Source organism: Anser anser (genome assembly GCF_964211835.1).
Source record: "Anser anser genome assembly, chromosome: 4".
Classification (NCBI taxonomy): Eukaryota; Metazoa; Chordata; class Aves; order Anseriformes; family Anatidae; genus Anser; species Anser anser.
In genome coordinates this window covers 27,400,580-27,415,619 of record NC_139724.1, presented here as the reverse complement: position 1 = coordinate 27,415,619, position 15,040 = coordinate 27,400,580, and the positions used below count along the sequence as shown (strand labels likewise).

At 39.3% G+C, this 15,040-nt stretch overlaps 1 protein-coding gene across 2 annotated transcripts; it reads right to left on the bottom strand.

The window, feature by feature from the left end:
* Positions 1-4,695: 4,695 nt before the first annotated feature.
* CBR4 (carbonyl reductase 4) lies at positions 4,696-13,932 on the bottom strand. Of its 2 annotated transcripts, none has more exons than XM_083833618.1 (6): positions 13,877-13,932; positions 9,003-9,144; positions 8,341-8,461; positions 7,923-8,059; positions 7,202-7,336; positions 4,696-5,872 (listed from the first exon to the last, which is right to left on the bottom strand). In XM_083833618.1, exons 2-6 carry the CDS (start codon positions 9,142-9,144, stop codon positions 5,694-5,696), a joined length of 714 nt encoding a protein of 237 aa, XP_083689744.1. In that variant the 5' UTR covers positions 13,877-13,932; the 3' UTR covers positions 4,696-5,693. The 2 variants fall into 2 exon arrangements, with proteins under 2 accessions (XP_083689744.1, XP_083689743.1); XM_083833617.1 differs by lacking the exon at positions 13,877-13,932 and adding an exon at positions 11,782-11,932.
* Positions 13,933-15,040: the final 1,108 nt, after the last annotated feature.

The following is a 15,040-nucleotide window of genomic DNA, read 5'->3' as shown; positions in this document are numbered from 1 at the left end:
TATGTAGTCTCAACATGTTTGGTATTATCATATCCAAACTGGTGATTTGTAGATTTTGGCAATTTACTGGCAAGTAGCCAAAGCAACCTTGGTTTTAACAACTAAGACAGAAATATTAGTTTTTATTTCAAAATATGAGACTCTGCTGGTAAAGTACACCAAGGAAAGAAGAAGAAAAAAATCTATCAGAATTGGATCTGATGTATTTAAAAATAGAGTGGAAAAAACAGACTGTCAGTTCCAATGTTGCACTTCCATGAAATGAACCAAAAATATCCCAGACTGTAAAAGATATGAGCTGTTAATATGAAAAATAAAAGCATAAAATAATGGAACAGTTGTAGTCATAGTCATGCTGATCTAAAGATGTCAGGCACGGTACAGATAATATTTGTTACTAACTCAGCTACTAACTATCTACAGCAAAAAGGAGCCTTCAGCACATGAGCATATGGGCTGAAATTGAACAATGTGTCGGTGAAAATAAAACGTAAATTGGGGCTTCGGCAGAGTTCTTACTTCTAAGGCACTAAGTACAGCCAATGCTCTTCAAAGACTTCACTCCACCACTACATTTGCCCCATCCCTTCAAACCGACTGATTACCTGAATTAAGTGGTGCATCTGGTACTGGAAACTTCAGTTTTCATCAGCTTTTCTTAAATGAACTACACTCTGCTTAAAAGAGGGGAAAAAAAGGCTCACACTACTGTAACTGGCAATAGTCACCTCAGTTTCGTGCAATACAAGCTCTCACACTATGCAACAGATCAAAGGAGGAAAATTTCTCCAATAGCTATAATCATTGCAGTGCATGTTTCAACTGTAGTTAATGTACTAAAGAGGTCGAAAGCATGGATTTAGATATCTACTTTCTATTCAGATTTCACTGAGCTCAATATTGAAACCTTTGCCATTTTTAAAAATCACTCCTTACATCCACAAACAGTCCAGGATATATGCATTTGGATTTTACACTGGTAACAGCAATGCCAGTATCAACTTTGTATCTACACAGGTAATCCACTTCCCTAGAACGATATAGAGACATTAATCAATTCCCCATGTAATAATGCCTTAGGATAGACTGCCCTCAGGAGGCTGAAATGAGATCTCTTCATGGGAAGAACACATGAACATTATACTCAGCACGTATTATATACTTCTGTTACAATAAAAGAAAGACTGCAAAAGCTGTTCCACAGTACAGCTCCTACTTACAAGCCGCAATATTAAAAGCAAACAAATAAACAAACAAAACCACTCTCACCAACATTATGTGTCCTGCTAGAAGCATCTACTGATGATAACCAATTGCAATGCCTACAAAGTAGGAAAAGCCTGATGTAGTCAGTTCACTACAGCAAGTTCTAAGTTACAAATATTTTTCCTGAGAGAAGCAGAAGAAGTAAGGCTTCAATGACTGATCCAGGAGGAAAAAAGAACACCATTTTTGAAAAAAAAAAAAAAAACTGTAAGAAGAGGAAAGAGATTCTTTAAGAACTATGGAATAATGGGAATTTCTAACAGTTCACTCTATACCAACACAGTAGCAGAATGGTAGTACTTAAAAAAGAAAGATTATAGGAGAGTTCTAAGCAATGTAGCAGGTGGGAAACATCAGATGAGTAAGAACACACACTTTCACTTCCAATAGGAAGGGAGTCACAAAAATTCTGCATGTCTAATAAGAGAGTGGACTGAAGTTTTCAAAATGGAAATAAGAAACCATGGTAAGTCAGTCAAGCACAGAGTCCTATTCAAGAAATACACATGCACAAAAAACAAACCAAAAATTTTATAAATAGCTTGGCATAAATGCTAGAAGCACATGATGGAAAACCTGAATTTTGTTTTTAAAAAAGGACAGCGATGCAACACACATACCAGAAACATGATGGAAGCAAGACAAATTAGGACATGATTCAAAATTATAGGAAAGTCGTCAAACCTGATTATCAATATATTAACTCATCAAATCAAACAGGGATTGAATTTCCAAGCCTAACAACGTAAACTCTGTTGTTCGACTGTATTATTACCCACACAAATTAAGATGATGGCAGCAGCCATGACATCCTTCAGAATATCAAGGACTCTAAGGCCAGCAATGTAACTGTAACGAAAGATGGCAATTATCAGCAGGCTGGATAAATGTCACAGCAGAGATGCCAGGATTACATTCTTTTAATGCATGGTTGTTTCGTGCAGCCAATCAGCGACCCCCAGCTCTGGCTGTGGTCCCAAGACATGATTCAAAATGCTATTTTCAAAGACTGGCTATGTGATGGTAACTAACCGAGTTTATTAATAAAGACAGCAGTCCACTACTGCAGACTTCCAAAAAAAAAAAAAAAGAACAACATAAGGAAATATGTTAAAATGAAACCAAAAGAACAAGTCAAAAAAATTAAGATGCAATGCAATGCATAAAGACAACACTGAGATTGTATGCACTGAACTCTAGTATGATGACTTTAAATATAGAAGCTCAAATTAAACAGTTTTTGAGGGGTGGGGGAAGCTAGCATGGGTTAAAAGCTACTAGAATGTAAAAGTCACCCTTAAGAAGAACAGTGGTCTAGCTTTAGAAGTCAAATGGCATCTGTCACTGAACATAAAGTTAACAGACAGCTCGGAGTTTATAGAATTGATTTGCAAAAGTGCATAAAAACTGAGTACCTTAGGAAGAGGTTCTTAGTAAAAAAGCCCATGATCATAATAAAAAGCCAAGTGCTCACGACAGGTAAGGTCACAGAGAAAAAAATCCCCAAACCCTGAACAAAACCCTATGTTAGTTTGTGGTAGCATGCAGGAACTTGGGCAGAACCTCAACAGGCAAACTGTTGGAGGTTTTACCCCTCAGAGAAAAACATCAGGCCAGGGCTGGGGCCTTTCACTCTTGGATTCTACATGAAATCAAGTGACTGCAGTCTGAAACTTTTTGGTTAAAACCGACTCCTTATCAAATGAGCGGAAGCTGGCAAAAATGACACCAAGCTTTTGGGAACTTTGTGGGCAGAAGGATAACTTGTTTTTTAAGAAGACATTCCAGAGGGATCTAGGGAACTACAGGCTACTTACCTACTTCTGCACATAGCAAACTGCCAAAAATTGTACTAAGGCACATAAACAACTGGATAAACACAGTGAGGAAAGTCAGTGTGGCTTTTGCACAGGAAGGGCACGTTTTATAAACATTTTAAGAATTATTCTGAAGACTAGAAGATCATGTGAGTACAGAGATCTAACTTACACAGCATGCTTGAAATTCTAAAATTCACATTCTCTTGCCAAAACTATTAAAGATGCTGTGCCGTCAAGGGAAGTAGTCATATTACTAAGTTGCTTAAGGACAGAACTAGCGGTCATACTTTTCTAAGGACATGGATCACCAAAAGAATCCCACAAACACCTATGTTGGGGCTAGTAAAGTACAACCTATTTGTAAGATTTCTCACAGAAATTTCTGAAGCCAACTAAATACATATATATGTATAAATATATATATGTGTGTGTATATATATATATATACATACTTCTCAGAGTAGCTTTACACAGTAAACCATGAAAAGGATTCTTTCTTTTAAGTAGTTTTCAGTTCTCATTTCCACGTTTGAAGAAAAGAGAAAAAAAGGTCTTTTAAAAATATTATTTTAAAGCTACAACACTTCAGTCTGGTCCTATATCATATTTAACAACAACAGTAAAAAAAAAATAGTATGTATTGCAATGTTTTCAGAAAATTATTTAGCAGCATATTGCTAAATTCTTCTAAAGGTATTAATCCAGGTTTTAATCATAAATATAAACTCAGAATGTTATTGCTAATAACTTATTTAACAGTTCCCTTATTAAACAAAATAATAATAATAATTACAGTCAGAACTCACTAATGGGGAATTATTTTTAGTCTAAGTTTGGTTTCTGGTCAAGATATGTCACACAGATTTAGCTTGTAAAATCCTAAGGAAAGGCATGGGCAGCAGCCAAGTCACTGACAGATGATTGCCTGAGTAGTAAAACTGGGAGCCCCAGCTGTCCTTCCTCACCTTCAGCGCCCTCTGAAAAAAATCAGCTATTTTCTGACCAGCTCTTCCTATCAAAGAGAAACATAATTAGCAATTATAGTTTGGTGCAAAGACACATATGAGGTAACTTTTCACAGCAAATAACACCACGTCTCATCAAAGAGATATCAGTAAGATAAGGCCTCCTGAAAGGCCTACCTTTCAGATGCCAAAGTGAGTAACACAACCCACTGTAAAACTCCCTGGAAATACAACCATTCCTTGTATTATTTCTTAATACATACCTGCAAGAAGCTTGAACATGTGCTGTTTCCTGGCACAATGACAAAATTTCTCAGCTGCACAAATGAAGAAAATGTCAGACTTAAAAGACTCAACGTTATCATCGGTGAGATCTCTTCTTTCTGTACTTCAGTTTGTGCCAAGACGGGAAGTAATTTCAAAAGCTGAACCAACATCTGGATCATGATGCAATGAACACTGGAGCTAAGCGAAGGTCCTAAACTGCATTCACAGTTTTCTTCAGAGAAGATAAAAACATCAATTACCAAAAATTACTTGATCTCAGTAGAAAAGCCTGAGGTCAACCTTTTGGCAATTTTTCAGTAAGAGAGGAACACTCAAGATCATTTACACTTGAATAATTACCCTGCTTCAAAAGCCGCTTTGAATCAAATAAACAGCTGTTTTATTGACTATACATACGTATTAAAGAGCATCAACATAACATAGCTGAGCTGAGCATTAAGGAAGATATACAGCAGCGCGCCTTGACTTCACACTTTGGAAGCGATCCTTGTTTTCTCAACACGTACTGAGTCAGTGAAAAGACTTTTATGCGGCAAGGCCTGCAACCCTGCTCTTCACCAGCGGCCAGCCCAAGTGTATTCTGAGTTTCAATGACCACAGAATTAGCAACTCTAGTGACCAATCAACACTCCATTATACTCGAGCGCAACTGAATTAAATAAGTGCTGTACGTACATTTAAGAATAGAATTACAAAGTTTGTTTTTATAAAAATATATAATTTTTATATATTACATACTATGTATGCATATATAATTACATGCATACAATTAAATCTCCTAAAGGCAGTTCAGGTATGCTGGAGATCCAGAATCTTCTAGCTTTGTAGTTTCAGCTACAAACAAACAAAAACCAAAGAAAATTCTTTGCTGCTTTGTAAGGCCTGACTGATAAGAATAAAAAATTTTACTGTTCACAGTCATCAGCTTACATGCAAAACTTGATGCAATCATAACTGCCAACCAATACACGTCTCTGCACTTTATTAATCTTTGTGTAACATGATAATTCAGAATACAGTCTCCACTCTATCCCAAAAAAACATTGGAAAACATTACTTTATAAAAATATAGCACTTCAAAAATTCAAAATCAGGATGTTATTTAAAAGTACCACCATACCAAAACCAGATCCTTTTAAAATTGTTACATACACAGACTTCATACTACCAAATGGACTCTTCCAGGCAGCTAAACATACACACCTTACTTTACTCCTGATGAATTACTCCTCTGACTAAAGAATATCAAGTTAATCACGCATGTGAATCTTTAATTAATTTCCCTCTCATTAATTAGTACATATTTATAGATTATCATCGTGACATTTACGTAGGTACTTATTCAAGGTAGTATTTAAGTCAGAAGCTGCAAGCCTCCATCTACAACTAAAGTACTCCCTGTAACATAAGGGGACTCTAGAAGAAATAAAACAGCGTGTGCAACTTCATGAGGGTCTCCAAATCTTCCAAGAGGAATTGCTTTCTTCAACTCATCTTCTTCCAAATGAGCAGTCATCTCTGTGTGAACAAAGCCTAAGAGAGGAAAAACATCTGAAGAGTTATCTAACCTCCAATTAAATTTTCTCCAGTGGATTTTCCCTGCAATCCTCTAAAGCAAAATCTACTACCACAATTCAGCACTGGCTACCATTCTCCAAAGTCTCAGAATTCAGTCTACATCATTTTAGAGCCAAGAACAAATTTTTACCTAACCAATAAAATGTCTTCGTTTTGAAAGAATTGATGTAATAATCAAAACACACTGATCTGTAGAAGTCAATGAAAACAAAGAAAAGGTAACTCTAAAATTGGGCTCAAAAACCATATTTAGTATCACTTTTCTGAAAAACAAAATATAACGTAGGTATGAAATCTCTGGCAGGGAACACCTACAGCTTGAAAGTGTTTCCATTATGTTTCAGAACTTATTCCAGCACTTACAAGTATTTCTATTATAACCCTTATTTCAAGAATATTTCTTTACGATTTTGAAGGACAGTTCTTTACAATTTCAGCTCTCTGAGGCTCCATATTCCCATTGCTGCGTTTCTTTTCTTTATGAAGCTGCAGCGTGTGTGATCTGTAACTTCTACCTGACACCCAGAATGGGAAGTCTCAGTTTTGCTTTCTACTGTACACCTCTGCCCCTTTATGATGGCTCTGGTCCCTTTCATGAGCCATTCAACTTACTAACCAAGAAAAAGTGTTTTCCCTGGCTAGTTCAGAAGCTGGATTGTTTACGTAGAAATCTGAAAGGCATGACAGCTAGCACAAGGTGAGCAGCAGAGTACACAGTGCTAAGCAGAGAATGTCAGAAAAGACAAAGGGGATTTTTCCTTAAGGGCGGTGATTTGCCTGGAATAGACTGACTTGTGAAATCACAGCCTCATCCTCACAGAACTGTCTATCCAGACTCTCTCTGTTCACTAAAGGGAAAGACAGGGATACTTTCATGCCAGCTTCTCACTGACATTCAAGTCTCTCTAATAACAAACAAGCATTCTCTATCAGGACATGAAAGTAGTTATCTGTATATAATTAGCTCTAATCCTTCCTTCTGTAAGGATGGCAAGTTTTGAAGGAGGAACAAAGAAAAAAAGCTATTTATTATGTAAGAGTGGATAGAGGAACAGGTAGACACACGCTCCCAAATTTCTCAGTGTTCCCTTGGAAAGACTGAAGTTTTTTGTAAAAGAATATATTATACCTTATAAAGCAAACAAACAAAAAATGCACTTACAAAGGTTGAAGAAAATCAAAGTAATTTACCTTGAGTTACATTCAGAGTAGAGCAAATATCCAGCATTCTTGATGACCATTTATTGCAACAGTCAAGAATTTAGAAACTTCCCAAAAACTAACCTGGAGCAACCACGTTGACTCGAATTTGCTTTCTTGCTACTTCTTTAGCAAGAGAGCGTGAAAATCCAACTACTCCTGCTTTGCTAGCACTGTATACACTTTGACCGGAGTTGCCTTTAAGTCCTACAACACTTCCTAAAATAAAGGAACATCAAAGAAAAGAAAAGATTAAATGATTAATTTGAATGCTTGTTTTAGTTTGAAATTTGGAATGGAAAATGAGATTACAAGAAAAGGAGTTGAAAGTGTATTACTAAGTGAACCTTATAGCCTCTCTCTGGGATAAGCAATCCCTTAATTATCTGTGATTTTTATGAGATGCGTGTATCTATGTTGAGGAACATGTACAAGGAGAGTAAACTGGAAAGCTTTTTAAAAATATATCATTGCACAGAAAAAAGAAACCACCATATTTAATTATTTTTTGTAAGCAGTAGCTGGTAGATTTAGCTACTAAAAGAGCTAATAAAGAATGGTAAAATTATTTTTTTCAGTAAACTCTTGGGTGTTTATTATTGAAACATGCTGTTTAGCAACATTTAGAAGTTGCTAAAATTAGATGAAAGAATAAGAATTCATAAAGAAATGCTAAATATAGAATACAAAGAAATACAAAGAAAATAGTCAATTGTAACAAGTAACATTCAACATGTTACACATGACAAACCTTTCTAGAAAACTTGCTCACACAGAATTCCACTGGAATAGACGAGCAACTTACCTATATTAACAATAGCACCTCCTTGTTGTTGAATCATACTTTTTACAGCAGCTTTGCATGTCAACATTGTTCCCAAAAGGTTAGTGTGAATCTGGGATACCATATCTTCAGTCTTGGTTCTCAGTAACAAGCCATCCCTGATAAATAGACCAGAAAATATAAACATATATTGGGGGAAGAAGCGGAAGAAAAAGGAGTAGAGGGGGAATTCATGAACTCAGAACCTACGGTGAGAGCTATTGTCAGCTGTCAGAATTTTACTTCCATCAGAAATACAATACAGGTGAATACCTACTACTGTTTTTCAGATGCTCTCATTAACAACAGACTAATTGCAAAAGCCCTTTCCCGTACTTGACACCTTACAAGATAACAGTGTGGTCTAGAATTACATATAATCTTGTAACTAATAACTAACCTGTTGATCGCAGCTGCATTAACCAAGTAGTTAATGGGACCTAAATTCCTCTGTATCTCCTCAAAAGTATTTAGGACTTCTTGTTCTCTGGATACATCACAGCTAAGTGCCAGATGTCCCGCTGTATTGAAATAAAGGCACATGATAATAATAGTAAAAGAAGGTGCATCATTCATAAGTCTTCTTAAGAATTTATAAACACTATTGAAAAAAACAGTTGTTGAACTAGTTATAACACGAGGAACCCATTCCGTCTTCAGAGAATTAAATAGGCACAATTTTCAAGTACTATATTGATTAGCTACATGACAACAGTATACAGTATTTTTGCCCTCTTGAAGTCAGCATAAGCTGACTGGTCTCAGTTCCCACTTGGTCAGGAGCCATGGATGAGACCGTTCACACCAACTCCCTGTTGGGACCTTGAATATTTCCTTGAACCTTAACTATTCTACCAGCAAGACATGAATTGTAATATACTTAACTTTCCCATAGAATATTGCAAAAAACAGAATTGTACTGATATAACTCCCTCCCCCTGCCAATTTCTCAGCCTTTGTTTTCATCTAGTTAAATAAAAAGGCTTATTTAATGATTAACTACTTTCACAAGTTACCTAAGCATTCGACAGTGAAGAAATTATTACAAAGCCGCATACATACCACCAAGACTACGTGCAGTAGTTTGGGCTACTTCCAGATTTCTAGCAATAATAGCCAGGCGGCAGCCTTTCTGTGCCAATAGTTCTGCAACAGCTTTTCCTATTCCTCGGGATCCTCCAAAAATGGCGCAGACCTTGCCCATCTTCAAAAATAATTCATAAATTGAAAATCAAGCATATATTTCAGGCCCAATATTGCAGAGGACAAACACTGTTGTTGCCAATATCATGACTCTTACTATTTTGCAGCATTTTAAAATACTGGATTATAAAATTATTGATTTCTAAAATTTTATTCAAAAAAAAAAGCTGAACTAAATTAGACACCACTCCTACAAATGTAAGTAAATTCTTAAACATTTCTGAACTAGTAAAAAAAAAATATGCATGTAATCTAGCGTTTCAATACTAGTGTTATAACTCCTATTTAGCTGAGGAAATTTATATATCTATTTTTATATATCCAAAGGCCACGACATAACATTCAGCTGCTTATTCAAAGCCAACATACTAGCTGTAACTATATTACTCTTGCACTATGCTGGTACTAAAACCATTTAGCCTCAAGGTCTCACTCCATCCTATCTATCTGTGCTAGACACCCAAACCACAAGCATTACTTGAGCATGAGGTGGTAATATGTTTTATATATGACTTGATATATTTATACCAGGTTAATGCTAAGATACTAAGTTACTAAAGCTATGCTTAACCACTAGCCTTAGCTTTATTTATTTATTTTTTTTGCTTCTACTTTTAAAGAAAGAAAATGCTTTTTGAGATGTGAAATGACTCTGAAATAACTAGCTTAGATGTCTAGGCAGGACTGTAAGATGAAAGTGCTCCCATAGAATGGAGGACTTCTATTCGGCAACCTCCAGAGCCCAATCAGCTGTTTAGGGACTTCCTGAGCTAGAGGCAGAATGCAAGTAATAGTAATGAACCTCTTTTCCATACATTTGAATAAATCCTTTTTGAATTTAATCACACTTTGTCTCTATAACGTCCTAAGGCAACGAGTTTCATTATTTGTGGAAAAGTACTTCCTTTTGTTCTTAAATTTCTTTCTGATTAGTGAATACTCTGCTTTTCTCCTCATATCTTCCCCTTTCTGCTCACAACTTGAGACTACGTACACTTCTGCATATTACCTTTCTTCCTATATCCTCTTCCAGGTTTACTTAGCTACTCTCACACCTGTGGAAGACAATAAAAGACTGCCCAAGCTCACTAATCCTGTCACCCTACCCTTTGTCTTATTTAGTTCTATTATACCCTTTTGACGTGTGATAATCACAAACAGTATTAAACATACATGAACGATGAACACAGTCAACTCATACAATGCCATAACGATTTTGGTCTTCTGTGACCAAAACCTTTCTGAAGGAGCAGTCTGTCCTATTCTATAATAGAAAGTAAACCCAGGTGCCTGGAATCAAACCATGCATCCCCTTCCCAGCTGGTAAATTTAAATTGGCCTCCTAGGAGCAGGAAGAGGACTAAGTACTTGTGCCTCAGATGGGGGCCCTTTCAAAAGAACACGTACAAAAAGACTTGCTGTGTGAAGGCAATTCCTTGTCCATCATGACGGATCTATTCTTTTGCAGAACTATCCACATAGGCTCTTGGAATTTCTTGCCTGATTGTTGCAACAATGTGGTACTAGGATTTTTCTTCCTCCATATTTTGTTCTTACCAGCACTGAACATATCTACTCTCTTATTTTTATTCAAAACCTGGAATAATACAGGTTGGAAAGGATCTTTGGAAGTCATCTTGTCTAACTCCTCCACCCAAAGCAATGTCAGCTTAGGTCACGTCACTCAGGGCCTTGCCCAGTTGAGCTCTGAAGGATATTCATAAGTGTGAAAAAACTCACAGCAAATTTTGAGTGTTGCCTTAATCAGTGTAAGGTACCTCTGCAGCTCTTCAAAATCAGTTCTGGGGTTAGCTACAGTGAGCCAACACATGCTGTTTATAAATGCTTTCAGACCTGTATGTATGTTCCTTTCTCTGAACATGCTTAGGCGTACAGGGCCCCAAAAGCTATTGGTGCAAATAAAGGTGCCATGAATTGTTCTGGGCTGAGGAAACTGCCTCTAAAATCTATCATTCTGCCCTTCCTGTTCTCTGTGAGAAAGGGAAAAGCCCAGTGACTGTAGTGTTTTCAGAAATACTCAGTCACTTCGTGCATTAACCAGGTAGTCACAGGGGGAGCACGTAAGCCTAGTTGCAACAAAACAACATACAATCTGTGTTTTAAGACAAAAAAAGCCATACAGCTTATTTGGAGTTTGACTTGGAAAAAAAAAAAAAACACGCAGTAGGATGAATAACACGACATTCCCTGGTCAGGTAACTGCAGGGAAAAAAGCCTCCCTCACACACCAGGGCGGTTTGAGCCCTGCAGCCACCATATACAAGCTCCTGACGGCGCACGAGGGCAGCCCCTCACCGGCCGTGCCACGCCGCCCTGGCCCTCGAGGACAACCGGCTCCCCCCTCCCCCCGGGCCCTTTTTTAAATTTTTTTTTTGTTGTTTTGACTGCGGCCGGGGAAGGGACGCCCTCCCTCGAACCCCCCCGCCCCTCTTCGCCCCGCCCCAACGGCCCCTACCGGCCCCTAACGGCCGCCGCCAGGGGGCGCCCGCGCGCAGCCATGCCTTCCCCAGCGCTGCGGGCAGCGGCAGCCGGCGCCCTCCTTCCCTCCTTCCCTCCCTCCCTCCCGCCGGCCGCGGAGGCGCCGTGGCGGCTGCCGGGCGCCCGGCTGCGCGCTCACCTCCTCGGGGCGGGGCGGGGCGGCGCGGCGCCGGGCTAGGGCGGGGGCTCCGCGACGCGGCTCCCGGCGCGGCCCGCCGCTCAACATGGAGCCCGCGGCGCGTAGGGGTGCCGCCCGCCCGGGCGGCGCGGGGCACGCCGGGACGTGTAGTCCCCGCGCAGCGGTGGCCGTGCCACGGTGGCGGGGCGGGCCCCGCCGCCACCTCACGAGTTCGAGGGGAAGGGGCGTTAGGCGGCCGGGGGAAACAGCACGGGTTGTGCGAAGGGGAAACAGGCCCTGCTCCTCCCGCTGCTTGGCGACGTAGCACGCTATCCCCAGTCACACCCCTTCACGGAGCTGTCGCCGAAGGGCCACGGTTTTGGTCTTAGCTCATCTTTATTACTGAATCTTTTCTTTTTTTCCCCCCAGAGTATACAAGATTTCTGAATGTATTTTCATTCTGCTGTAAGAGTGAACACTATCACACCCCAATTGTTTAGATGCACTTTTTCCACAAATACGTGAGCAAATTTCACTCTTGAGAAACTTACTGTACCTGAGTGAAAAGTTACGTCAAAGAAAAAAAATACACACCGCCACCCTCAAGCTTGCACAAAACAAAGCCATCAGCGTTCTGGCACAGCACCCAGTGTTTCCATACCCTCCTGGCTAAACTGGTTTCCCCACCACAAGGAGGATTATTTCACACCTCAGTGTGAGGCCTGTGCTCCTGTTTGCACAGCCCGGCCCTGGCGTTTCCCCTGGCCCAGGCAGCGAGGAGCAGCTTGCCTCACCGCTGCTCACACCGAGCACTCCCCTTCCAGGGCTATTACACATTAAACAGAACCACCACCACCACCACCCGCTCTGTAAAAGGATCTATTCAAGAAACACCACACGGATGACCTTCCGGCCGGGACTCCAGCCCCATCCCAGGCACTGGCCCCTCCTACCATCTATCAGTGGACTTCGGACCCAAGAGATTTCCACTGCGATCTCTGTCTCTCTTGCTGTCGCTCACTTCCCTCGATATATCTGACTCCTTGCTTAAGGAGGGCACTGCCACAGAGGGCATCAGCCTTTACTTCTCCGTATATCAAAACAGTCCTAACTTTCCTCATTCTGCCTTGCATAGTCATCCCCACTCCCATTCACTACGCGCTTATATACACTGCACAATAATATCTATGGCAATCACTTTAGGAATTTATCATTTCAATAATTTATCATGCAACAACCTCTTTGGATATTCCTCCGATTGTTGGTGTTGGTGAAAAGTATTTCTCAGCAAATATAACTAGGCTTTAGCTCATAATCTGCATTCGGGCTACGAGCAAGGAGTTCTAAACAGCCAAGGTTTCCGTCATTATGATGTGAAGTTATTCCTGCCCTAATACATCACTAACCACAATATCAGTTACTGAATCTCCACTCATGGTATGGACAGCTTTGAATTGTTGCCCACTTTGGTCCTGTGATACAGCCTTCTGGAAATTCACTATGTCTACTCATATTTCTATTCAGTGCACTGTATTTACTGTGTCGTCAGGTTTGTTTTGTTGGGGAAAGGGAAGAAAGTGGGATGTTGGGAGATGATGACAGGGAGAAGGGAGTGAACAGAGTCAGAAAGAAGAGGAGGGATAATAAATGTGGAAAGATTTTGCATAATGATTTGAACTGAACTCTATGAGATAAACACAACTAAAGCTCTACACTGCAGGAGTAGTAAAACTGTTAATAAGCAATATGACTTGATCCTTCACCTACCTTCCCTTTATAAGCTCTAAGAAGAACTAAGAAGAACTTATAGAAGCAAAAGCTTTATTCTGTGAACACAGTAATTAGCCCTCAGACCTGAGACATATGAAAGTGAAATACTTCCAAGATTCCTAATATCTGCTTAGAAATCTGTAACATTTATGAATAGGAGGAGACCAAAGGCTGTTTGAAGCAGGAAACTGAAGGCATATCCACAAGCATTAAGCCATTTTTATAACCTCCTATTTTAGCGGGATTGTTCATTACAGGACTATGAAAATGTTTTCAAGGTTAACCCTAACGAGGCACAGATTTACTGAGTGCAGGAATACCAGCTTAATGTGGCACATCTACTTACTGACAGAAAACAGCAAGTCAAGGGACTGTGCAGTCATCCCGTCACAACTGCAAATAGATGTGATCCTAACCATAAGGACTTCTGGCAGAACTTCAGCTGATGATTTGCCAGCAATGAGTGTTGAACATGGTCCATAATAAATAGCAACTGTGATAGTGATAGTGACAATCACTCATATCTCATACACTGCTCACCTCCTTTATCTTCACCAGTATTATAGGAAATGTCAAAGACAATGTTCTTTACAGCTGTTACCCATTTTGCAGCCCGAAACATATACAGTAACACTTGGAGCACTTTCAAGGAACTCAATTCCCAACATTCAATTTTCTCCATCAGATTGCCCTAAATAAATCTAGTTTCATATCTCATCTCCTCACAGAAATACTTTGGTGTCATTTCATCTTGCTCATGTATTACTGAGCAGCTGAAGACTTCATCTCCTTGTGAGATACAGAAGCCCATGACATTGTATTTCCTTCCAATGTCTGAGCATTAGAGTAGTAAATCATAATAATACCAATCAGCTGGCTTAATGAGGTAGGAAGTAGGTTATTAAAAACGAGAAGAGGTATTTTTAGATGATTGCTAGTGGCATTTTTTAATTTATCTATCACAGTGAGTATTTTCCTTCAAAAATTAGCAGAAGCGATTAGCATTCTTGAAAAGAATTAACTATTGCTCACTCTAGACTATGTCAGATCAAGTGATGGCTGATTATATAAAACGCATGCCTTATTTCAACAGTTTTAATTTGTAATCATTTTTCATAGGTATTGATTTTCAGGAGCACAGTTTATTACAAGATTGTCCTAGAAGTCCAACACATTTTTCTACCTCCCCAAAAGAGGTCCGGTAAGCACTCCGGCCCAGCCACACACAGTTAGTATTACAGCAATCTAGGATGGCACAAGCTATTATCCTGAAACCTCAGAAAGGAATTTTATGAATCATATATATTTACAGTTATTCATTTTATAAAATAATTAAATATTTACTGCAAAGGGGGGGAGGAAAGAGCAATTCAGAAGATCAGTCTAGAAGGTATGTCTTTTATGTGATGCAGGCTAATGCAGCTGTAGGGTGCTACAGGAGTCTGAGCTATTTTTCTAGAACAGGAAAATTCCACATATATATATACATATATTTTGTTTGTTTTTATCC